The sequence below is a fragment of the Ischnura elegans genome, assembly GCF_921293095.1.
Source record: "Ischnura elegans chromosome 13 unlocalized genomic scaffold, ioIscEleg1.1 SUPER_13_unloc_2, whole genome shotgun sequence".
Lineage (NCBI taxonomy): Eukaryota > Metazoa > Arthropoda > Insecta > Odonata > Coenagrionidae > Ischnura > Ischnura elegans.
Genome location: NW_025791658.1, coordinates 3,568,337 through 3,595,940, shown reverse-complemented (window position 1 = coordinate 3,595,940; position 27,604 = coordinate 3,568,337). Strand labels below are relative to the sequence as shown.

Sequence of the window (27,604 nt, the reverse complement as noted above, 5' to 3'; positions counted from 1 at the left end):
ATATTTAATAACGGTAAATAGTGTTTTTAATGAATTGATTCAACAATTAATACCATTTAACTGAATATTGGTTGAAAATTAGGCGTTTTATTCCAAAATACATTTTAGGGGTCAAATGATCCCTAGCCATCCTTATAGGTAGCGCGAAACTCCCGTCCTCCTAGTGTTAACAGGGATGATGGATATAATTTAAGCCATGTGTGGAAGAGATATATTTCGAAAATTTAATAACAATATTCCACTTTTCATCTTCCTTTTTTATAGTAGATGTTTTAAAGAAGTTGGCTTTTATTTTATTTTTATTTACTTTTTTATATACCTTGACAACAATGGACCAGTTTTTCCAACGGTACGATAGATGTTTATATTTTCATTCTCCTGACGACGTTCCCAGTAAGTGGAATGAAATGTTGAGACAAATATTAAGCACGCAGACGTACACCCGAAAATGGATTATAATAGTGCATCTAATCGCTGCGAAAACCTTAAAACTAAAATCGTCTTAATTTATCGATACAACCATGAGTGTGTGAATGCTTGGCAATTTTTTCATGCCGAAAATTATAATCGCCGCAGGTTATGTAATTGAAAATGGTGTAAAAGCCGAAACCGGTAATAAAATAGAAACCCTGTGAATTTTGTGGAGGTAACAAAGTGTTTTTGATTATTAATACGGAGCCCTTCCACCACGTAAAGGCTTCAAGTTTCGATTTAAGGAGCGTACTGTACAAGTAAAAGTGAAGTATCCAAGAAACCAATAATGGAATACCACACAGTAAAGAATGAGTCATTGAATTTTCCACATTTATTGTTCAGCTGTTCATCAAATCCATCAGATTCACCGTCGCCAACACCTTATCACACGTGGTGGTAGCATGGCTCTTCAGCTGGCTCCGTCTCCTGAAACGTTTCCCGCACAGTTCGCAATGAAATTGTCCCACCCCCTTGTGAAGTGACACGTGTTTCTTCAAGTTCCCCTTGTCGTAAAACTTCACCCCACAATAATCGCACCCGTGCTGCTTGTCCCCGGTATGAATTATCTTGTGTTTCTTGAGGTTGCTCTTGTTGTTGTACGAGTTGCCGCAGATGTCGCACGTGAAGGGTTTAAGGCCCGAATGGAGGATCGAATGCGTCTTTAGAGAGCTCATGAGCTTGAATTCTTTGCCACACACCTCGCACATGAACCGTTTAACGTCGCTGTGTATGACCATGTGGGATCGGAGGTGCTGCCGTAGCACAAAGGCCTTGCCGCAAAATTCGCAGCAATGGGACCGCACGCCCGCGTGCAAGGCTCTGTGACACGCGAGCGTGCTGCCGTTGTTGAACCGCTTCCCGCACTCTTTACACTCGTAGGGGCGCGAATTCGTGTGTATCACCAAGTGCTTCTTCAAATTCCCCGAATTGTTGTACCCCTTCCCACAAATGTCGCATTTGTACGGCCTGAGGTCGGTGTGAGTTATCGAGTGTACCTTCAAATTGTTCTTGAGGCTGAAGCGCTTGTCGCATATGTCGCACTTGAAAGGCTTCACTCCCGTGTGGGTCGTCACGTGGTTGTTCAGGTGGTGCCTCAACGAGAACGTTTTGCCGCAGGTCGAACACTCGTAAGGTTTTCGCCCTTCGTGGAGATCCATGTGCTTCCTCAGTTCGCAGTTCCAAAAGAATTCCCTGCCGCAGACTTCGCATTTAAACTCTTTCGGGCGGGTGTGCAGTTTGACGTGGCGCCGCAGTCCGTCCTTGCTCGCGTAAACCTTGTCGCACAGGGTACAACGGTGTTCGGTCTCGTCTCTCCCGTCTGCGTTTGCGGTCGGGTGAAGCGTCCCGTCGCCTGCACCCTCACCGCTGCGCGACTTCTTCGCGCGACTCTTTGCGAACTCACTCGGTACGCCCTTCCCCGAAAGTTTTCCGACACCATCGCCACGTACTCTGGGCTTTCCGCCACCACGATCCTTCCCACTCTTCGTCGACGGTGATCTCCGGGATGGACCTTTCTTTGGCGAGCTCTGAGCTGGTAATTTTTTGTTCCACACATGTCCTCCAATGTGAAGTGCTAGAGAAATTTTATCCTTGCATCTATCGCTACAGTAATCGCACACGTATTCTGCACCATCGCTGTTTGACGTTTCTTCTTGATGACATGAGCCTGCAAGCACATCTCCACTACCTGAATCCACTTGATCAATGATTTTGCTCACCCTCTTGGTCAACTTGCCTGGATAAACTCTGATTTCCCTCTTTTCACTGACTGTTCTATCTTGATTATCGTTTTGAAGCGTTGATGAGGTTAGTTTTCTTCTAGCTGAGCTGACTTTGCAAACAAAACTGTAGGAATGATCCGTGTGTACCTTATCCTTAGTGACCCTTTCTTTTTCAGGGTTCAAACTTCTCCGTCTTCTCCTAGGAGCACCATCTGTCTTCACGCCGTCTTCAAGCTGTAACGAAAAATATTACATAATTACTTGGTGTCAGCTTAAATATATTTTAACAAGGGTAGCTACCCAAGTGCCTCTAAAACAGTGTTTCCCAAGCTTTTTTGAGCCACTTAGATCCATAAACCTATACTCAACGCCCTCCTAATCAGAATCTTTAACATAATAATCAGAATCATATACTAATTAACCAAATCAGGAACATTGTTATGATTAAGTTAAAAACAATGACTAATTAAATGACTAATAAATAATTAAGTTCTCTGTGTCGTGAAGTTGTACCAACGTTAGACAAAATGAAACTAAATCCCTTCAAACTTTTCCCTCGTGCAAGAAAGGCTTGGAAATATTTTTCAACCGTTCTTACTTCAGAATATAAGAAAACACAAGGTTTAAATTACTTCCATAGGTGGGAAACGAAGTAAACTTTAGAAGCAAAGCTTGAAAACAAAGGCAAAAGGAAGGTTACGGAACCTTCGCATTTGTCACATTGTCAGGGCCCTCCGGTGCCTCCCTGCCATCCCCTTGGCACTTTTCACCCCCATAGACTACAGCAACACCCCCCAGGGGCAGTAGCGCCCACTTTGGTAACCACTGCTCTAAAAGGTTTGTGCGATGCATGTGGCACGCTTTTAACCCTTTGCACTGAGCCCTGCGGGAAGAGGTGACTTTGCACGCAGTCACGCGCTCGGGTGCAAAGTTATTTACACCAACGGATGAAGCTTGCATGAAAAAATATTTGACTAATCCCAGCTAACGTGACTGCGTACAAAATCACCTGTTCCTGCAGTGCTTTGAAATACACTGTCGCCGACTAGCGACAAAATATGGGTTGTTCACCCCAAACAGTGGCTTAGTAAGCACGACCCTCGCCACATGTGCCACAGTGTGGACTTGTGACGTCAACATCTCGTTCGGTAAAACCCATCCCGGAGTTCGCTCTGAGAAGATGGCCTTAGTGGTGGAACTGGTTAACATCCCGGCTAAGTCAAATATTTTTTCACGGCGAACTTCATCCGTTGGTGTATGTATTTACCTTTGCACTGAAATGACGAGTATAGCTCATCATCAGATTTTTGAAATTTTAGCACCATTAAAGGTGAAAAATATGAATATTTTGAAAGTTTAAAAATGCTTAAAAATACAGGCGTCCCCCGAGTCACGTATGTCTTGAATTACATAAGTGATAACCGTATTTCAAATGATTACGTTAACTTTCGAATGAGAGCGCGAAGAAGTAGATATTCCCTCGTACAACCTATGGTAGAAAAAATATCGAATAGTTATCGAGTTTTTTACGCGTCAAACATAACAAAGTGACCCATTTTTGTCATTCCTCGCAGGAATTTTCATTAATTTCTGTAGAAAAATCGCTTATAAATCCCGAGTCAGCGATCAACGTGAAAATTTGCAGTTCTAGCGACGGAAGTGGTTGCGCTCACTCCTGTACTACCCCATTTACACTATGATTGTGTCGACGTTGATTGGAACTCGAAATAAAGAACTCACATTTCATGAAATATGATGTATTGGACAAAATAAAATGATTGCATACGAGTAGTGTTAGCTGTCGAGCGATATCTATTCACCACTCTTATGCGCGAATTTGATGCAGTTTGTCAACTTGCGTACAATAGCTAGAGTCCTCTACATTGTTACCAAGTCAACTACCAACGACGTGTGCGACAGTGTATGGCGTGAAATTGAAAGTACAGTACTCTCTTAATTCTCTGGGCTAATAATGGGGAGAGACGGCACGAATAATCAGAAAACACGGATAACCCAAACTTTCACTTTAACGCCTTGCAATGTTCATAATTTACCTAAAACAAACAATATATGAGCGGGCTTCCCCCGCTCTTTTCAATGCAGGTCCACAGATGGATAGGCGCGTTTCAAATTTTTAAATGCAGAAAAAAAGGCAGGGTCTAATGTACAAATTAAATTGGAATGTTCACGTTCGAATTGAGGTCAGAGGACATCTTTAAACACAACATTGGAAGTAATTACACTATCCTCTGTTAAACGCACACGATGACTCATACTTACGTATCAACAGGAGACTTGAATGTGGAATCAGCCGCATTTTGATAAAAGTTATTTAAAGAATGCGAGATATTGTTGTAAATGAACAAATGTATCAGTTTGTGCGCCGTTAACGTCAGGAATATTTACAGTTTTTTTTTAATTATTTAAAAACCAATTTTAGGAAACAATAGCAATATTTAAGAAGTAAGATATGCCGTTGCATGTTCTCTGATAAATTCCGCGCATTTTGGTACCTCATTTGTAGAGTTTTGTTGCGTATAAGTTGAGAAAAAGGTATCTATACAGTAGAAATAATATAGAAGATTATTATTTATTGTTATTTTAGAGTGCTTCCCGGACTCAATGAGAGCTTTCTTTGCCAGTTCGCAATCTTTTTAGCTTCGATAACATGGTTGTACTCGTATTATTAATGCTCCATGTAAGGCCTGGTTTCTGCAGCTGCTGCAAGATGTGTATCCGTGATCACGGAGTGTGGTAGCGCACTGCGAGGCTTGGAGAACAAGGACAAAGTGCTCCCGTGAAGGCAGCTAGCGTGTGATCCCTAACGTTTTACGAAGCGGATTCTGATGGAAATACAGTAGATTCCGGTTAATTGGGACATATCGGGACTTGTGCACTTTTCCCCAATAAAGCGGCTGCCCCAATTAGGCGAACTCTCTTGTATATGGACATAAACAAGCATTGAAATGATAGAAAGAAGACTAAAGAACGTTTATAATGCAACATAAGTTTATTAAACTATTGATTTGATCCATAAATCAGCGAGTTTTATTAATTTATTATCATTTTTAAGAATTATAACAATTTAGTTGAAAATATTTTTCACAGCCTCGGGCGACGCTGAATGAATGTCTTTTACTAAGTCCTATTGATGAAAAGTCCTATCCCCACACGGATACTATAACAACAAGAGCTTTCAAAATGGGGCAAGAATAGGAACATTTGTGAAAAATAAGAGTAAATCAAAGGAGGAAAATATAAAAAATAGTATTCTGAAAACAAAAAATTTTAATTTCGTCGCAAGTATAGAGTCTATGTCGCCGACTCATGGCCCAATAAAGCGGCATGCTGTCCCAAATAAGCGGAGAATACTCTGGGATATTCCTCTATTGGGTTCTGTTCTTCAAGATCTGCCCCAATTAAGCGGCTGCCCCAAGTAACCGGTGGACCTATTTAACGGAATCTACTGTATATTTTTAACTTACCGTATTTGCACGAATCTAAGACGAGGTTTTTTTCCCTCCTAACTCATGCAGAAAAGAGGGTTCGTCTTACAATCGGGTGCAAAATTCTCGACGTCAATCGGGTTGCATAATTTACGTCGGAAAAATCATGGTCACCTGAGTTTGCCACCTGATAGCTATACAACGAAAAATCAACGTCAAAATAGCTGAACAGTAATTTAGCATAATTAATTTTGCGTTCAAGTAAAAAAAATTCATTTTTGGGCAGCAGGCAAAGATTCGGTGTGTGTTCATCAGTCGCCGCGGCGCACCGGGTTCACTTAGGCCTTATTCGCGAGATTACCTGCTTTACCTTTGGTTCGGCTCCATTCAAGTTGTAGCTCGATCAACTCACAAAATGATCGCGTGATTGGTTACAATTTACCTAAATTGTTACGTTAAAGCCTCAATGTCGCGGAATAAACTGCTACAAAGTCATTGCATTTTTCTCAGAGCAACGGTAAGAAGGCAACATGATTTGCCGCTGATTAGAGAGTTCGATTCAGTTGTGATTAACCGTGCCTTTCAGAGTATTACGATGGCAGAGAATAATCATTGCAATGCCGCTTTCAAAAGAAAAGTTATACCTCGGAATCCCGATCCAATGTTCCCGCATTGATCATTTCCCGTCGCGTACGCCGAACGCAATAGCATCAGTTCCGAACTTCACCTCGTACAAGTGGTTCCCTACTTTCCAGGGTGGCTTGACTTCAAACTACGGGGTGTTTTCCGTGTGGGTTTAATAAAGTCAGGTTTCATTTTCACCAGTTTAATTTTATTCGTCTTCGGACCATGGCCCCTGCGAGGAAATATTCCTGTAAGAAATATTACGCGCTAAAATCTAATCATAATTACGCGCCAAAAAGCCTGCGTTTCCTGGGACATAGGCAACCTAGCCAAACATTCCCGCATTCATAGCTTATTCGTATCGTTATTAGGAAAACTTTTTTTTCCCAAGCGTAGTTCCAAAAAAGGGGGGGTCGTCTTAGAATCGTGTTCGTCTTAGATTCGTGCAAATACGGTAATTGTAATAATTCTTAAAACTGATAATAAATTAACTAAACTCGCTGATTTATTAATCAAATTAATAGTTTAATAAACTTATGTTGCATTATAAACATTCTTTAGTCTTCTTTCCATCATTTCAACGTTTGTTTCTGCCCGTATACAGGATAGTTCGCCTAATTGAGGCAGCCACTTAATTGGGGCAAAGCGCACAAGTCCCTATATGTCCCAATTAACCGGAATCTACTGTACCTCTTTCCACCCGTCTGCTCTAGCGTTGAAAAGGACAGTAAGCGGCAAGAAAAAATTCTTTATTAATTTTAAAAGGTAGTTCAACTGTTAACCAATCGTAAGTTAACAAAAATGTCATCCACGAAGTGATGGGGGAAGTCGAGGAAGAGACGAAGGAAGAACAGATTGTTTGAGCCACACCCAGACACTCGCCAGCGTGGATAGCCTCGAACCACAGCTGCATGATGGTGCGGTTGCACGCTAGTTGCATTCATGGGAGCTCTGTGCCTAGTTTTCCAAGCTTCGAGATCGCACTCGAGATAAAAAGATCGTGATCTAGCAAAGAAAGCTCTCAATGAGTCTGGGAAGCACTCTTAAATAGCAGAAAAGAGCATAAGTAATAATAAGAGATGTGCGAATAGTATCCGCGAATACCTCGAATACTAGAAACTATTTGAGATCTCGAATAGTAATGCTAAAGGTACCGTCTCAAATACGTCGAGTACTTTGAATTTTGCATCATACACTGTCGCACGCACGTCGTTGGTAGTTGACTCAGAAAAATGTAGAGAACTTTAGTCATTCAGTGCATGCAATGCCGTTTTTGGCAAGTTGACGAACTACATCAAATTTGTGGATTAGAGCTGCGGAAAAAGAGTTTGACGTGGGGAACCAAAAATGATCGGGTGAAAAAATCCGAAAATCCCCGATTCCCCCCATGAGGAGAACCTCTGTGCCATGGGATAGTAACTACGTAGCACAATTCCCAAAATCCGCTACCCCCTCCATTCATCAGCCCTCGGCCCCTCCTCCGACGCTTTCCTCCTCTCCGAAATCAAACGAAAGGCCCCAGCTCGTGCAGGGTTCGTATTACGAAGACCATAAATCAAAAGCTTCAAAAGAAAATATCAAGTCACAGGAGAGTAACAGAATCGTGTTTCACCCTTCCTTCTTTCTCCCCCACTGACCTTTTTCTGCCTACCTGCTTCGAAGTTCCCCATTTCTGGAGGTCAACCGCTGCATGAGTCATCTATTAGCACAAAATGTGTCCAACAATGACTTTCAATTGATATTACACCTTTATTGGATTAAAATATTAGTTATGTGCGTGTCATTTCAAAAAGAATAAGATCAAACATGACGTATTTCTGACTTTATTTAAGCATTTTACACTAGGAAATAAACGTCAAAATACGACGGAGACTTAGCATTCTGGCAAAACTCGATATCCTCGCCGCTGAGCTTCTCGGAAGTTGATGTGGTATTTTTTTTCAAAAATATAAATCAAGTTACAATTTATGAGTTATGCTATAAATCCCTATTGTCACAGTCACAGACGAAGGGATATTTTCTCAAGATATTGGATCGACCGAGTTAGTAACGAGGAAGTGCTAAGAAGGGTAGGTGAGAAGAGAAGCCTCATGAAAACCTTAATAAGAAGACGGAACAACCTTATAGGCCACATCTTGAGACATGATGGCCTGATGAAGACAATCGTCGAAGGGCAAGTGGAAGGCAAGAATGGAAAAGGAAGACCTCGAACAAAATATATGGAACAAGTAAAGAGAGATGTGTAAGAGAAGAAATACATAGGAGTGAAAAGATAAGCTGATAGGAGAACTGATTGGAGAGCTGCGTCAAACCAATCCTAGGATTGTTGACCAGTGATGATGATTTGGTTTCTACCTGCTAGCAATACGAATTCATCTGCTTATCTCGTGATAACTTCCAAAGATGGACTGAAAATAAATGAAGAAAATCCGGTGGAGAAGCGCGTGTATTTTGCAAAACGCCTCGGATTGTCTGCTAGCACTTGACAGTAGGAGTGAGGGTAAAGCGAGCTACCGGTTGAAAATAGGAAGTTGGATGAAGCCGAATATCAGATGGGCTTGCCGATGAAATGGCGTTTGGTAGATAAGAATATATACATTAGACAGAAATCCATCGTAGCAGCGTAAAAGTCGAGATGCCATGCAATCATTTTTTCGCGAGGTGGTGTGTCCCCTCAGGATATTTGAAAGAGATGGTAGTTGAATCTACTATATGCCCAAATTGTTTCCATAAAATTAAAATATTCCATCAATCAGCTAAATTCCTGTTTGAATCCTTTAAAGGAATTCACAAATAATCGCCAAAATATTGGGTTTCCTGCAGCATAGGCAACCCAGTCAAACATTCCTGCATTCATCATTTTTTCGTCCATCCCCTTGAAAAACGATAGATCGAGGTTCCACTGTATACCTTTTTATTTATACATTCATCAAGGGAAATAGAAGAAAAACGTACGTTTAATAGCTTTGCGCAATTCTAGTATTCGAGGTATTCGAATATTCGAGCAATGATTTAACATTCGAATTCGATATTCGAGTTTGAGAAATCTGCTATTCGACCCATCTCTAATAATAATACATTATTTGTTTTATGAAAATACTGGGCATTACAAGATATTATAGTGAAAGTTTGGGTAATCCGTGTTTTCCGGTAATTCTCCCTGCCGTCTTCCCCCATCATTAGCCCGGATAATCAGGTGTGTGCAATAATTATGTTTTAGTAAGAGAGGTTATAGAAATAATAAGCTTTGTGTAGCCTTGAATTAAAGTACGATAATCCTGGTGTTGTTACATAAGACGTCTATTATTATGTGTAATATTGCCATGGGAATTAAAGAACCTGGATAGCTAAGTGGTCTGTGCAGTGGCCCGGAAAGCCAAAGGTCTGTGGTCCGATTCCCGGCCCAGGGGATTTTTTTCTCATGGCAATTCTTGTATGTCTATTTTTATAATGATCCCGTAAAATATTTTATATTATTTGCTTTTTGAAAATTATGTTTCTTATAGTGATTTGAGAAGAGTGTTTGGTCTCCATACCCTGCAAAATAGAAGAACCATAAACGATCTGCTGTTTTGGCATGATGTCATCAATAAGGGCCTATGTTACGAGTTACTGAAGGAAATAAAAATAATAGTTCCAAATGTTAATAGCCGGTTGAAAAGAACATTTTACAGATCAAAGGTTAAAACAAATTATTGTTCCCATATGCCAATACGAAGGATTTGTGTAGTATATGACAAAAATTTCAACGATCTTCACTTGTATCAAAAGAAAGACTGCTTCATAAAAAAGGATCTAAGGTTTTCCCGGCGAATAGACTGGAGGAAGGGTTCTCGGTTTTCCAGCCGGGCCCAAGGGTTTTTCTGCACCGACGTTTCGAGGGCTAAGTCCGACATCGTCTTCAGGGTGAATGGAATAGCCAAGATGTGTCCGTCTTATAAAAAACTCAAAGGAAAACCACCAGGAAAACTCAAGGCCCTTCTCGGAACCACCAAGGACAAATTGGGATTGAAGGCATCGGGAGTCTATCGCATTCCGTGTGAATGCGGCCAAGTGTACATTGGGGAGACTGGACGCACCATTGAAAAACGGCTGAAGGAACACCAGAGATGCATCCGACTGTATTACCCCAAAAAGTCTGTGGTGGCCGAGCATAGTTTAGAAAATGATCACCAGATCAAATTTCAAGACACAGAAATAATATGCCATGCCAACAATTACTGGGACCGTGTCGTAAAGGAAGCAGTGGAAATCAGACTTGAGAAGAGAAAAATGAACAGAGACGCCGGCTTCCATCTGAGAAATGCGTGCAAAACCAGCCCTGAAAAAACTGAAGGGGGAGAGGACACGCATTGGCCCGACCGTCGACCAATCAGAGCCCACCTGAACCCAATGCGAAGGTATATAAGACGGACACTTCTTGGCTAATCCATTCACCCTGAAGACGATGGCAGACTTGGCCTTCGAAACGTCGGTGCAGAAAAACCCCTGGACCCAATTGGAAACCCAAGAACTCTTCCTCCTGCTTCGTAAAAGATGTTAAGAGTATGTTTCGCGACTGTGATAGTATTTAGTTAATATTTTTCAGCATTTATTATCATGATTGTTACTATTTTTGTGGCTGTGGCAAATTTATTTATTTTCAATTTTTTTTGTAGTTACTGTTCACCATATAACTATGTATATGTTGGGCGGACATAAAACATGATAAATAAATTAAACATTGAAGGACAGTGAAACTCATGCATGGATAATCTGCAATATGAAAAATTGGGTGATTATCGTGAAGAGATATAAATATATCTCACCGTATTCCCCGTAGGTGTAATAATACGAGTGAAAGCTTCAGTCCCTTTGACGTCATGTAGGGAGTCACATCCCACAATCTTCTCTTCTGCATACACCAACTTAGCTGATTCCTCTGGCTTGGCCTCAACAATCTGGAAAAAAAAGAATGTCGTATACTTCGCTATGAAGTACAGGAATCCGTAGCTTTAAAATTAATAAACTTATTGATTTTACAGCAAAAAAACAAGCTGCAAAAGCAATGGCAGGAATCTCAATAGGGTGGTTTCCTATTATTTTTTTATTGCCTAAATCGAAAGATTATTACTCCTGGAGTATGCATTTCTTGCTTTTAAATTTTTTAATTAAGATATCAATTTTTTGCGATTAAATGAAAAGTGAAAATTTTCAAGCTCGCGAAAACGCGACGGGTAAGTATGAATGCCGGGAAAACTCCCGTGTGACGTCGTTCTAGTTCCCGCTGCCGCAAGTGAGGTTACCTTGGGGCAAGGCTCTGAGCGCTGATACGACGCAGGATGCTAGCAGGTAGCTGAGTACCCAGCTAGCATGTAGCGATTGGCTTAAATAAGGATTATTATTCACCTAACAAACGAAGGAAACTTTCCGAACTTAGGTATTTTTAATGTGTGATTATTGAGAGATGTATCCCTGAGCTCTGTGCCTCATGCGTGCATTGGTAATCTCAGACGATGTAAAACTCCTATCTACTCGTATAGAAACTAGGTCCCTGTGACGTCACGTGGAGTGGCATCGCATGGGCGCCAATCTATGCCTTTTTAAAATGGGGATAAAAATGACCATTAACATTCGTCTATACTGGGATTTCTAAAACCAAATAATTTGTATATTATGAATACACTTATGTTGGGTATCGAATCGCAATCAATGCCTTTTGTTTTCTTTGATGAAGGAAAATACCCTATGAGAGAACATGACACACTATTTTTCAAATCCTTAGGTATTCTAATCCTACCCTGTCTATTCATTCTGCAATGTTGCTCATTGCTCTTTTTTTATGGAATTTTCTTTGATTTATTGCAGTCTCCCAGACTACACGCCACTGGTTGCACAACAAATATTTCATTTCACTGGTTAAGGGCTAAAAAAATGAAGGAATAAGCACATCCAAGAGGGTAAACTGGGTAAAATACAATCGGGTAGTTTTCTTCATCAAAGAAAACGAAAGGCATTGATTGCGATTCGTTACCCACCATTAGTGTATTCATAATATACAAATTACAGTAAAACCCCTTATTTACACTTTTCTAGGGACCCAAGAAAAAAAGTGTAAATTGCGGGAAAATGCAAATAGTGGGAAATAGAGAATTTTCACTTTTATTCATATACTGGCTTTGGAAATGTTAATTTTATAATTGTTCACTAAGCATTATTCCATAAAACTGTTTCCCTCTGAAGCACAGTGTTTTTGCTTGCAGCAAAAAGTTAAAAAATAATCCTGTTTTGTCTCCACTGAAAACATCTTTTGGGCTGTAACCTTCCAGAACTCTAATATATTCAGATTCCTTCCACTGAGTTGCTGTCTCTATGTTAACATCTTTGCTTTCACCACTCACCATCTTATATACAAGACTGTACCTATTTTTGAATCTGTCCAACCAACCATTATAGATTCCGTGGAATCTTCGATTCCCAATCTTGTGGGGAAATACTTTTTCTCAAGGGCCTTTGGGCCTGTTTACACGATACATTAACACTTACGAGTTAATTTCTGCTTGCATGAATGATTTTTGTGGACCAGAACGGGACATGTATGAATGTAGACAGGGGCAGATCCAGGATTTTTTTCTGGGAGGGGCACAGAGGGCCTGACAGGCAAAAGATATTGTCTTAATTGAGATTAAAAACAAGATTTAACAATGACTTTACAAAATTCTCTTTATTTTTATATCAAAGTTATTCTTATTGAATTAAATGATTGAGCCTCCTTGAGTAATACACAAAACAAAGTGAACATAATGATGACCATCAGGGGCGGATCCAGGATTTCTTTCTGGGGGGCACAAGGAATATGCCGTATCCAGGATTTTGATCTGGAGTGGGGGGGGGGCACAATGATACCACGTTATACAAAACGAACGCAATGATAACCGGACCGTATTAAAAATCTTGCATATTTTTAAGCGTATGGGAGGGCACTTGCCCCCCCCCCCCTCCCCCATAGATCTTCCTATGATAACCGTATTCAAATTTTGTCTTTTTTTTTAAGCATCTGGGGGGGCACGTCCCCTTCCCCTAAATCCGACTATGAATGCATGAACCAAATTTGAACAGGTTCTATTTTCTGTTCGTGCATATACGCACAAGTTGGGTGAATACACGGTGCATTTTCGTGTTCATAATTTAAACATTAACATGTACGGGTTAATGTACTATGCAAACAGGCCTTTAGATGACACCATTTGCAGGGACATTTGATGATCTTGCACCTAAAAACTACTCTTTTAGAATTCGTTCTATTTCTTCTCACCTGGAATTCTTCACATATAATCTCTTTTTTGATAAATGTCCGCACTGGTTTGCATATTTTACAATGGCATCGCGATTTTTCACCACGGTATTGTATGTTGCGACTGGGAATCCGAACGGAATGCCAGTCCCAACATTCGAGTCGCCAACGTTTGAATCGATGCGGGTTCCGGTGTGGGAATCAACTATCTCGTTTCATTTTCTCGTCAAATAAAAATGTCCGTTTATCTGACCTACTCCTCGGCGATCGAGTGCGTAGTACAAACTGTCATGGGACTTCATAATTTTTTAAAGTTACAATAGTTTGCGATACACTGCTATTTGAATGGGATAATTCAAGTTTAAATAAGATTTTTAAGTATTTAATTAACCCATAATTGCTACGCAACTGTTGAATGAAGCCAGCGCAAATGATCCCAGTTGTCGGTCAAGTTATATAGTTCCGGCATTTATCACGTCTGGTTTCCTTTCAAACTCTCGTATCAAATTATCGACTACATGATTATTGTCAACATTCCTTCAGGAGTTCTTGCGTTATAATTAATACATAGCTCGATTGCTCAATACACCATACTTTCATATCGTGAATCTTTTCGCCGCTGGCAGAAAACGAGATGACGTAGTTCAACTTTCCGACGTTAGTGGCGTTCTGTCCCGCCACATTCAAATTCTTCCCGAAAATAGTTCTCATTACGTCTTTTTCTCTTAGATTTTTAAATAAAAATGCGCGAAAGGAAGCCAAAAGACAGTTTTAAGGGCTGATATGCGCGATTAATTGTTTTACTACGCAAAAAATTTTTTTTAGTCGGCACGTCGTGATGCACATGGCGGGAAAACGAAAAAAACACGGCGTAAATACAGGGTTCTATTTACATTGGAGAGATAGGAAATATGACGGGACCCAGAAAAAAACTTGCAATTTGCGGGAAAACGTAAATTCCGATAACGTAAATACGGGGTTTTACTGTATTTGGTTTTAGAAATCCCGGTTTAGACGAATGGCAGTGGTCAATTTTATCCTCTTTTGAAAAAGGTCAGATTGGCACCCACGCTATACCACTCCACGTGACGTCACAGGGACCTAGTTTCTATACGAGAAGATAGGAGTTATACATCGTCCGAGATTACCAATGCATGCATGAGGCACAGAGCTCAGGGAAACATGTCTTAATAATCACCTATTAAAACTGCCTATGGTCGGAAAGTTTTCTTCGTTTGATAAGGTATTAACAATCCTTATTTAAGCCAAGCGCTACCAGCTAGCAGGGTACTCTGCTACCTGCTAGCATCCTGTGTTGTATCAGCGCTCAAAGCCTCACCCCAAGGTCACCTCACTTGCGGCAGCGGGAACCAGAACGATGTCACACAGAGTTTTCCCGGCATTCATACTTAGCTGTCGCGTTTTCGGGCTCTTGAAAATTTTCATTTTCATTTAATCGTGAAAAAGTAGTTATCATCATTTAAATATCTAAAAGCGTGAAATACGTACTCCAGGAGTAATAATCTTTCGATTTAGGCAATAAAAAAATAATAGGAAACCACCCCATTAAAAAAAAGTCGGTTTAATTTTATGAATATTTTTTGCCATGATTCGCTGAGAAAACCAATTGCAATGCAAAGAAGTACAGCAAACAGGAAATGAATTTCGCAAAGACATTTTTGGTTAGCCGATCAAATGTTTAGTGTAAAATTAAGCATTTCCCTGAACACAGTTTATTAGAACCAAAGTACATAGTATTTATCTTTTAGAACTACCTATACAAGTATTTAGCAGAATTATTATTACTTTCAGGGTGGTTCCTTATTAGGTAAATCATGACGGGCAATTAGATGGATATGCTGAAATGCTTGCTGAGAGGTAATGAGTCAATTAATGCATGGAAAAATCGACACTTTCTCATGGAAAAACAATATAGGTATTTATTTTTTCATATGAAAAACTCCCAACCAACCTGCAGTCCTTAATCTACCCTAAATGGGCTTAAAATGAAGCGCCTAGAAACCACTAATTTCTTGCAATACACCATAAGTGAGAACAATATGAATATTTTGAATTCTCAGAGTTCCGAGAATCTATCTTGGAGGGAACATATTGGTGATGTGCAAGGCTATGAGCCGCCGCTACGTTGCAAGCTGCTAGCAGGTATCAGAGTACCCTGCTAGCAGGCAGCGTTTGGCTTAAATAAGGACTATTAACCCTTTAAGTGCCACCGGGCCTACTGATGGCTTTCTCTACGTAGAGAAAGCCATCAACGAAATCAAGCAGAAAGCTTCGGGTGTCAATATCCACGGAGAAAAAATTAGTATGCTGCGATTTGCTGACGACATAGCAGTCATAGCCGAGACAGAGAAGGATTTGAAGAAGACGTTGACAAACATGGAAAGGACAATGGCCAGATATCAGCTGAAAATCAACAAAAAGAAGACTAAGATATTAGTTTGCAGTAAAAGAGAGGAGGCTAAAACAAACATCAACCTAGGAAAGCATAAGCTTGAAGAGGCGAACGAGTTCTCTTACCTGGGAAGCCGAATTACCAGCGATGGACGGAGCAAGAAAGAAATACACAGTAGAATAGCGCAGGCGAAGAGGGCTTTCTACAAAAAGAAGAATCTTCTTACAGCTGAAAATACCAGCATAGAAGTAAGGAAACAATTCATCAGATACTACATATGGAGTATGTTTCTCTATGGAGGCGAGGCTTGGACGTTGACAGCAGCAGAGAAGTCAAGAGTGGAAGCATTAGAAATGTGGTGCTACCAAAGAATGATGAAGATAAAATGGATTGACCGTGTGAGTAACCATGAAGTGCTAAGGAGAGTAGGAGAAAAGAGAAGCCTCCTAAAAACATTAAGCAGAAGAAGGGACAACTTAGTTGGCCACATTTTGAGGCACGATGGTCTGATGAAGACAATCGTTGAAGGACAAGTGGAAGGGAAAAAGGGCAAGGGACGGCCCCGAATGAGTTATATCGGACAGGTTATAAAGGATGTAAAAGAGAATAAATATGTAGCTATGAAGAGATTAGCGGATAGGAGAGAGAAATGGAGAGCTGCGTCAAACCAATCTTAGGATTGTTGACTAATGATGATAATGATGATGATGGGCCTACTAAATCGGCCCTTGCTCGTTGAGCGAAAACTGCCAGGGGAGGATTTATCGGCCCGACTTATTTTACTTTTTTTCGTGATTGTAGCCTTTACCACGGCTGTAAGTTAAGTAAACCCTCATAATCTATGTATGGTTATAAGATATAAATATATCTTAAGTATTGGGCAAAAATCTAGATGTTTTACATACAATTAAATAGCAGAAAAATTTTTAAATCTGAAATGTTGCAAATTCCGGTAAATAGCCTTGGAAGTCATCGTACATCCCACCTGAAATGGTCTGGCAGTAAAAGAGTTGATACCCTATCAAACGACGGACACTTTCCGACCATAGGCAATTTTAATAGGTGATTATCAAGATATGTTTCCCTGAGCTCTGTGCCTCATGCATGCATTGGAAATCTCAAACGATGTAAAACTCCTATCTACTTGTATAGAAACTAGGTCCGATGATATGTCACGTGGAGTGGCATCGCATGGGCGCCAATCTGGAATTTTTTCAAATGAAGTTAAAGTTGACCTTCGCCATTCGTCTACACTGGGATTCCTAAAACCAAATAATTTGTATATTATGAACACACTAATGGTGGGTAACGAATCGCAATCAATGCATTTCGTTTTCTTTGATGAAGGAAACTACCCTATTACCAACGTCACTTTGGGCGAAAGCCATGAGTGTTCCTGTTTATGTGACAAACTAATCTCTATCTGGGATTATAAAAAATCAGATATCTATGGTATTATCAAGAGGTGTAGAAATCACTTCTGAAACCTATGGTTGTTACAAAGTGTTTTATTGTAAAGGGTGTGTGGCTCTATGACCAAGGTGATTTATTTGATCAGAGCAAAAATATCAATGATGTTTTGAGTTTGAGCTTGAGCAGGCAAAAGATAGATCATGTGTATATTATGAATACACTAATGGTAGGGTAACAAATCGCAATCAATGCCTTCCCTTTTCTTTGACGAAGGAAACTACCCTATTGTATTGGTGAAGACAGACAAGGAAGTGGAAGTAGATAGAATGTAAATAGTTCTTGCATGAGTCATTACCTGGCTACCCCCTACGTCGACAGTTTTATTTTTTATTTTTAAGAAATAGAACCACATACAGCATGTACTTGCCATTTTATAGCGGCCAGGCCAGGGAAAACAGAAACACGGTGCCACTGTGAATGCAGCTAGCGTGCCATCGTATCCGTTTTACGAAGGGGATTCTAACGTAAGTAATAAGGTCGGTGTATCCCAGCATTAATGCCGTAATTCCGATGATTTTAGGTCCGATTTTGATGTTTTATAAAGATCACGGAAAATTGAGCGAGAGTGAAAATCATGTACGGATAATAATACACAACACGGATAAACCTCAGCTGAATAATCAGGAGTCTGCTCTATGTGGAATAAACATTAACCCCTTCCACTTCGATTAGTTTTCCGAATTTTGCGCTCCTATTCTCCGTTTATTTTTTCTGTGGTTGTCTTTTAAACGGTAGGTAATGAAAACATATTTTATAATTTGTAATAAATGTAGAACCGTGCGAAAAATCCACAAAGAAAAAATCATTCGCCTTGACCGGGATTCGAACCCGGATCCCTCGATTTCCGGCCGAGTGCTTTAGCCAGTTAAGCTACCGAGGCGTCATTCTTCCCTGTGGAAATTTGTGGACTATACCGGACATGGTGGTATGGACTGCCGAGCATATTATGCGACGAGCAGTCCAAATCGTGCGCATGGCGCCACAGCCGGAGAGTAAAGCCCGAACTTTGAACACAAGGGGTGTTCTCTCTTGACGAATTTAAGTATACCGGGACTAGCCACGGTGATAACTTTACGGGAGTCACCCGCAATGCACAATTGTGCGAAAAATCCACAGAGAAATCCACATTACTCTCCGGCTGTGGCGCCATGCACACGATTTGGACTGCTCGTCGCATAATATGCTCGGCAGTCCATACCACCATGTCCGGTATAGTCCACAAATTTCCACAGGGAAGAATGACGCCTCGGTAGCTTAACTGGCTAAAGCACTCGGCCGGAAATCGAGGGATCCGGGTTCGAATCCCGGTCAAGGCGAATTATTTTTTCTCTGTGGATTTTTCGCACAATTGTGCATTGCGGGTGACTCCCGTAAAGTTATCACCGTGGCTAGTCCCGGTATACTTAAAATGTAGAACCATGAAATAAAATGTGATTATTAAAAATGGAGAACACAGCTATCGCTACTCGAATAAAATCATTTCAATCCTTCCAATGCATCATGTTTCATGAAATATGAATTATTCATGTATGCTATGAATGTTTTAACATTTTTAAGCTTTCAAAATTACTATATACTGTTCCTCAAAATAGTGCTAAAATTATGTAAATCCGATGACGAGATACCTACACTCGTCATTGCATGGTTTGGCATCGCAAGTTCATGATGGGCTAGACTCGTAATAGGGTAGTTTCCTTCATCAAAGAAAACGATAGTCATTGATTGCGATTCGTTACCCACCATTAGTGTATTCATAATACACAAATTATTTGGTTTTTGAAATACCGGTTTAGACGAATGGCAAGGGTCAAATTTTATCCTCATTTGAAAAAGGCCAGATTGGCGCCCATGCGATTCCACTCCGCATGACGTCACAGGGACCTAGTTTCTACACGAGAGGATAGGAGTTATGCATCGTCAGAGGCTACCAATGCATGCATGAGGCACAGAGCTCAGGGAAACATGTCTTAATAATCACCTATTAAAACTGGCTAAGGTCGGAAAGTTTTCTTCGCTTGATAAGGTATTAATAAACCTTTTTTAAGCCATGCGCTACCAGCCAGGAAGGTACTCAGCTACCCATTAGCATCCTGCGTCCTATCAGCGCTCAGAGCCTCGATCAAGGTCACCTACCAGGCGGGAGGGGGAACCAGAAATGCGTCGCACAGACTTTTTCCCTTCATTCTTACTTACGCGTCGCGTTTTCGCGCGCTTGGAATTTTTCACTTTTCATTTGATCGCGAAAAATAGATATTGTCATTTAAAAATCTAAAAGCGTGAAATACGTACTCCAGGAGTAATAATCTTTCGATTTAGAAAATAAAAAAATAATAGGAAACCACCCTATTACAGCGAAAAGGGTTAAGATAATTATTATTAATATAGAATACACTCACCAACTTCTTGGCAGCTGGAGGCTCAGGCGGTTCACTTGATGTGCCAAGGAATGAATCGTCCACGAGGTCCTCCCTTTCATCACAAGAGCTACTAACCAGGTCAATTTCATCCTTCACATGCAACTGTAATATGGAGATAAATGAACAGGTTTAAGGCCATTAAAATAGAGATGAAACACTAACACTAAGATCTTAACCATACATCGTGTGCAATGGCTCTGACAGGCACAACGCGATATTTTTTTTGCTCCGTGCCACTTAACGGCATAGACCCTTGACGCTTATACAGTAAAACCTCTATACAGTGAGTCCTCGTTCTACGTCACCCCGTTTAACGTCATTTCGCGATAACGTCACGAAAATTTTACGACCGTGATTCGTTTATCGTCCCTTCGCTTCGCGATATCGTCGCGTCTTTTAAATTTCGCACGAGAAAAAAGGCAAAGTGGCAGGCGTCGCAGGTTGTTCGTTTTGTGGGCGGTAATACTGTCAGTTTATAAAACGTGTAAAACGGTGTGTATATTGTTAATTGCGATTACAGTTTTAGCAAATTTGAGCATCGGAGACATTTCCACGAAAATGTCCAAGAGAAGTGAATCTTCTGAACCAGCGGGAGAGAAAAAAAGGCGGAAAACTATAACTTTGGAGCAAAAACTTGATATTGTCAGACGAAGTGAGAATGGAGCCACTTCAATTGATATTGGAAGAATTTTAGGCTTTCCACCGTCAACAATTAGGTCAATTTTGAAAGAAAAGGAAAAGATCAAAGAGTTTGGAAGAGTTGCAACTCCCTTGGGCGCAAAACATTTATCACGAAATAGAAACACCGTTCTAGTGGAAATTGAACGTTTGTTAACGTTGTGGTTTGAGAGTGAAGTACAAAAAAATCAGCCAGTTGATTTGGCTAGATTCCATAGAAAGGCATTGGCCATATATGGTGACCTTACCAAAGATACACCTAATCCGGAACCTTTCACGGCTAGTCGAGGGTGGTTCGATCGCTATAAAAAGCGATCTAATTTGCGTGGTGTTGTGAAAACGAGTGGTGAGGCAGCCAGTGCTGATGGTGAAGCTGCCAGCGCATTCGTTGAAATGCTTCAAGAAATTGTTGAGGAAGGCGGTTACTTACCTCAGCAAATATTTAATTGCGATGAGACTGGTTTATTCTGGAAACGGATGCCTTCTAGAACATACATCTCCAAGGAGGAGAAGTCCATTCCAGGTTTTAAGATGGCGAAAGATCGTATGACGATACTTTTGGGGGGCAATGCATCTGGTGATATGAAACTGAAACCAATGCTTGTGTATCATTCGCAGAACCCTTAAAGGGATGGCAAAACATCACTTGCCTGTAGTTTGGAAGGCTAATAAAAAGGCTTGGGTGACACAGTCTATCTTCAGTGAATGGTTTAACGACCATTTTCTTCCCGCCGTAAAACAATACTGCGAGCGAATGAATCTTTCCCATAAGATATTGCTCCTGTTGGACAACTGCCCCGGTCATCCTACCAGTATCGGCAATGACTGTGAGAATGTAAAAGTTGTGTTCCTACCTCCGAACACCACATCCTTGCTGCAGCCCATGGATCAGGCCGTCATAAAGACTTTTAAAACACACTATCTTCGTCGGAACTTTGCGCAGGCAATGGGTGCAGTTGAAGGGGAGTCTTCTGTAACTCTTCGCGAGTTTTGGAAGTCATATAATGTGAAAGACGCAATAGAAAATATTTCTAACGCATGGAAAGATGTGAAGAGCTCTACAATGGAAAAGGCGTGGGGAAAAGTTCTTCCTGGCAACGCTACTGGTTTCGAAGGGTTTGAGGATGAGGAACACATTCATGAAGAAATTGTTGGAATCGCGAAGGACCTGGGCCTGGAAGTTTCTCTCGATGATGTGGAGGAGTTGATTTCATCCCACGGAGAGGAATTGTCGACAGAGGACCTTCAAAATCTTGAAGGACTGAAGGCTTTGGAAGAGGCCAAGGAAGATTCCGGGGAAGTGGAAGCGAAGCAGCTTAGTGCAAAAAACTTAAGTGAAGCCATAAAACTAATTGAGAGGGGAATAGGAATTTTCCGAGACTGTGACCCTGACTTTGAGAGGAGTTCACGCGTGTATAGGGCTATTGAGGGTGATATGGCCTGTTACAGGGAACTCTACTGCGAATAAAAGAAAGCCGCCACTCAGAAATCCCTCCACGCTTGTTTTTTCAGGGCTACCAGTGAGGTCGCTGATTCGCTTCCATCCACATCCACGCAAAATGTGTAATATAAATTTTCTAATGAAAACATCGAAGTAAGAATCCCCGAGCGCACTTTTTCACCTCAAACATGGTTTCTTCTCAATTTCAATTTTTGTCGAAAAAAATTTCAAAAGTGTAGCTTGTCCTTCAACTTCTATACAGTGCTAAAAATATTTATGTGTTACAACGGAATTAAAATGTTTGAAAAGGTTCGTTTTTTTTTATTCCATTCTCACTATGAATCTTTTATAGTTACGCTGTGCAAATCCCACCAGGTGGCATTCTTAGGTAGGTGCGCCGAGTTTACTTGACATGATGGTTTTCAGGAACCTAAAAAGTGATTTCAAGGCATTTTTCCGTGTAGAACTCGGAATTTTTGTCGTCACTTTTTCCACCGTGTTCACAATAATTTTGGTTCCTGTTACTGCGACGATGTTTCAGCAATGATATGATGCCCAGGCGACGCCCGCCCGCCTCAATTCGCAATTAAAACCATCTCTTCGATTTCATAATCCGAGTTTGCCCGGTCTCGTTCATTTCCGACATTTTGATTTCGATCCTGACCGGTCCGAAAAGAAATTCTCGTAGCGAACGTAGCGCATATGGACCGGTGCTCCGGAGCACCTTCTGTAGCGCCTGGATGCGGAAGTAGCATTCATTGGACCGCACCCCATAGCGAAGCCGAAAAGCAAATGCGGGAAGATACAAAAATGGAGAAGGATTTACGTCACTGCTGCCATTGTCGTCGATGAAGACAGGAACTCGTATTTATGCGATAGTTTGGCATTCCCATGGTAAAAAATGCCCCAGATATGATACGCTTAAATTTTTTCGCATAGGAATTGAGAGGTCTAGGAGCCGATATTCGCTTTTTACATTGTTTCTTATGGGATATTATGCTTCGATTAACGTCATTTCGTTAATCGTCACGTTTTTCAGGAACGGTAAGTGACATTAAACGAGGACTCACTGTATAGTGAACCTCTATACATTATAAACCTCCATACTTCATACCACCCCTATGGTCCCATCTGATTAACATGTAAATTTATTGGCAAACCTCTTTGTAGTGAACCTCTTTATCTCATAAAACCTCCACTTATCATACCAAGGAGACACCCCCAAGATGGCCTAACTACCTCCACAAATTGATCCGAGACAACTACAGACCATTAATGCAGCCGAAATTAAGTACATGGAATGACATTTTCAGCGATAAATGTTTCACGCTTATTTTTTTTCTTATACACTTTTAATTTGCTGTAATTTTCACATTAATCATTAGCTGTGTCCATTTTGTTCCACATGAGACCATACCTAACAGTTAATAAGAAAAAAGGTATCCAACTATCCTAATCATTTTAAGTGACTGTTGAATTAAGAGAGATCAAACATATCATGTGATAGTGCACGCTTTCTGTAATTATTTAATAACAAACACATGTTCACTAATGCATGCATGTTTGTATAAACATATAAATATAATGGTTTAATAGACAGTAGTGCCTTTCATTTCTGAAGGATATGAAAATATCGTGCCTATTACTGAAACCTCTCTATAGTGAACCTCCATACATCAAATTGGCCAAATTTTGGTCCCCTCCATTACAATGTAAAGAGGTTTCACTGCAGTAGCTTTAATAATAATAATAATAATATATTTTGTCTAGAGACCTTACAGCAAAAGATATAAGATACGTCATGAAAGGAAAAAAATGCATATATATATATATATATATATCATAAAAAACCCTAGGGTGGGCAGTATCAGAACACACAATAAAGAATAGAAACTAACACTCACTAAATAACTGAATTTTCGGTGGCATTACCACCTTCCTCGGAGTTAGGTTAAAGACTGTAGGTAGAGGGTAAAGGATATCCCTCAGCTATCCTTTACCCTCTACCTACAGTCTTTAACCTAACTCCGAGGAAGGTGGTAATGCCACCGAAAATTCAGTTATTTAGTGAGTGTTAGTTTCTATTCTTTATTGTGTGTTCTGATACTGCCCACCCTAGGGTTTTTTATGATATATATATATATATATATATATTCAATGTTTTGCAGAAATGCGATGCAACGTAGCACATAATATGAAAGTTTAAAAACACAGTCACCAAAAATAGACACAAAATAAAAAAGAAAACACTCACACGAAAATTAAACTGAGAGACTTTCGCGGTTGTAGCCGCTTCATCAGTCAAGGAGAGAATGAGGTGGGAAGGAGTGTTTTGGAAAAAGGAGTGTGTTGGCAAAAGGGGAAAAGGTGATGGGAGGAGGGAGGGGTGTATTGGGGCGGGGCTAACAGGATACATTCAAACCAGGCTGTTTATTGGCTTGCAGGCGCCAGATGCATGCCAATTCGAGGGTGTGGAGATTGAGGGGCGAGTCAGTGGGTGGCAGGGAGGCAATGATAGAAACTCTGAAACATAGATTAAACATGGAATCATGCGATAAACAATGTGTGGGGACCGGGAGAGATGCATGTGGGGATGACGGACAGCAGGAGGCGCGGTGATTATTTATTCTAAGGTTGAGAGGGGTGGTGCATTGGCCTATATAAAAAGCGGGGCAGAAGTTGCATTGAAGGAGGTATATGATGTTGGTGGAGGTACAGGTGGTGGAAGGAAATATCGGGAGGAATTTAAGTTTGGAGAGGAAAGAGGCTGGGGGTGGAGAGAAAATTTTGCAGGTTTTACATCTAGGACGGTTGCACGGCGAGGGTGGGGTAGTGGGGACTGAATTCAATTTTTGAAGGGGGCGGGTGGCTTTGAAGATGGTGCTGAGGTTAGGTGGTCTCTTATACGTGATCCGTGGAAGAGAGGGGAAAATTTGTGAGGTGGATTTGTGGTTGGAGAGAATGGGGTACAAGTCCTTCAGGATGTCCTGTAAGGCATGAGCACCGGGGAAGTAAGTAGTGAGAAGAGATGGAGAGCAATTCTTTTCGGCACGGGGTTTATTGGACCTGTAGGGTTTTTTTCTAATTTTGTTGATTAACAGTTTATCGGGATACCCGCGGCGTAGAAGAGAAGTGTGTAGATTGGAAAGGAACTTCTCTAGGTCTTCGGGGTTGTTGCAGATTTTGTGACCACGGACGGAGAGAGAGAAAGGGATTGAACGTTTGGTATGTGGTGGGTGGCAACTGTCATAGTGGAGGTATTGCTGTCTGTTGGTGGCTTTAATGTGGACAGATGTCTTGAATTTGTTATTTTCGGAGAGAAGAATGTCCACATCTAGGAAAGTGATGTTGGTGTTAGAGATGGAAGAAGTGAAAGAAACTGAGGCGGAAGAGTTAAGTGATGAGACAAAGGTGTTAAGGGAATTGACGTCATGCGGCCAGAGAATAAATATGTCGTCAATGTATCTGAGCCAGAGGAGAGGTTTTAGAGGGTAATTTGATAGGAAATTTTCTTCGAACAGGCCGAGGAAGAGATTTGCATAGGAAGGGCTAAACCTACTTCCCATAGCACAGCCGGAGATTTGGAGATAGTGGTTGTTATTAAAAGAGAAGGCATTGTGGGTGAGAATGAAATGGGAAAGATCAAGAAGAAATTCAGTGCTAGGGTTTTGAGGAGTGGGTCGTAATGAAAGATAGTGGCGGAGAGCAGCGAGTCCCTCAGAATGAGGGATTGAAGTGTAAAGTGAGGTTACATCAATAGTGGCCATGATAATGGGCTGATTGGGGGGGAGGGAAATGGAATTGAGTTTAGAAAGGAAGTCATGAGAATCTTTGATGTATGAAGGAAGGGACTGAACGAAGGGCTGGAGATAGAAATCAACAAAGGCCGAGATGCGTTCCGTAGGAGAGTTTCTAGAGGAAACTATGGGACGGCCTGGATTATTAGCTTTATGAATTTTTGGAAGGATGTAGAAAGATGGCGAGGTGGGGTGAGCTGGTAAGAGAAGGGAAATGTCAGATGGGCTTAAACCTTCGGGGGGACCTTTTGTTTTTAGAAGTTCGTTCAATTCTCCGGTGAACTCAGAGTTGGGATCTGATGGGAGAGGGGAGTAGGAGGAGGAATCTCCTAATAATCTATTGCACTCTGCGGTGTAGTCGTTGGTGTCAAGTACAACGACCGTGGACCCTTTGTCAGCCGAGGTAATGACTATATTTGGGTTTTTTCGTAGTTTCTTGAGAGCAGTGGACTCCGACGGGGTGAGGTTTGGGGGTGGGTTAAGAGAGCGTAGGAAGGATTCGTTCGCGACCCTAGAGAGGAGACAATTGATGAACGTTTCAAGAGGGTGGTGGGATGGAAGAGGTTTGGGCTGGTGAGAGGAAGGGGAACGGAATTTTAGGAGAGCATTGTGAATACTTTCCGGCGCCTGATGTCTTGTGTGGGAATTCCAAAAAACCTTCCAACGGAGATTACGGCAAAATTTCAAAATGTCCGTGAAAATGTCCGGACCTGGCCACCCTTTACAACCTACCCACTCCACCCCCACCTCCACTGCGACCAGCAGCAGCCCCCTTGCGCCCCACCCGCCTTTCCGTTCCCAAGCCAACTGACCCTAACAACCAGGACCCATTGGAATCTACCGACCAGCAGGTGGTAAACCTTTCTTCCTCTGACCTCAGCCCCGCCGAAATTTCTGTCCTCAACCGCGGGCTTTCTTTCTCTCCAACGCCCAGGATCAACCCCACCACTCTTCTCACGGACATTTTGAAATTTTGCCGTAATCTCCGTTGGAAGGTTTTTTGGAATTCCCACACAAGACATCAGGCGCCGGAAAGTATTCACAATGCTCTCCTAAAATTCCGTTCCCCTTCCTCTCACCAGCCCAAACCTCTTCCATCCCACCACCCTCTTGAAACGTTCATCAATTGTCTCCTCTCTAGGGTCGCGAACGAATCCTTCCTACGCTCTCTTAACCCACCCCCAAACCTCACCCCGTCGGAGTCCACTGCTCTCAAGAAACTACGAAAAAACCCAAATATAGTCATTACCTCGGCTGACAAAGGGTCCACGGTCGTTGTACTTGACACCAACGACTACACCGCAGAGTGCAATAGATTATTAGGAGATTCCTCCTCCTACTCCCCTCTCCCATCAGATCCCAACTCTGAGTTCACCGGAGAATTGAACGAACTTCTAAAAACAAAAGGTCCCCCCGAAGGTTTAAGCCCATCTGACATTTCCCTTCTCTTACCAGCTCACCCCACCTCGCCATCTTTCTACATCCTTCCAAAAATTCATAAAGCTAATAATCCAGGCCGTCCCATAGTTTCCTCTAGAAACTCTCCTACGGAACGCATCTCGGCCTTTGTTGATTTCTATCTCCAGCCCTTCGTTCAGTCCCTTCCTTCATACATCAAAGATTCTCATGACTTCCTTTCTAAACTCAATTCCATTTCCCTCCCCCCCAATCAGCCCATTATCATGGCCACTATTGATGTAACCTCACTTTACACTTCAATCCCTCATTCTGAGGGACTCGCTGCTCTCCGCCACTATCTTTCATTACGACCCACTCCTCAAAACCCTAGCACTGAATTTCTTCTTGATCTTTCCCATTTCATTCTCACCCACAATGCCTTCTCTTTT

General features: G+C 41.4%; 1 protein-coding gene across 1 annotated transcript in view; it reads right to left on the bottom strand.

Moving 5' to 3' along the window:
- Nucleotides 1-445: 445 nt before the first annotated feature.
- Nucleotides 446-27,604, bottom strand: part of LOC124172694 (zinc finger protein 16-like) — a 40,914-nt gene continuing 13,755 nt past the window's right edge. Inside the window, exons 3-5 of the mRNA XM_046552155.1 lie at nucleotides 19,821-19,943; nucleotides 11,074-11,205; nucleotides 446-2,429 (exon numbers count right to left, since the gene is read on the bottom strand). Of these exons, the coding sequence (XP_046408111.1) occupies nucleotides 813-2,429; nucleotides 11,074-11,205; nucleotides 19,821-19,943 (1,872 nt within the window). The 3' untranslated portion in view covers nucleotides 446-812. The remainder of the gene's footprint in view (nucleotides 2,430-11,073; nucleotides 11,206-19,820; nucleotides 19,944-27,604) is intronic.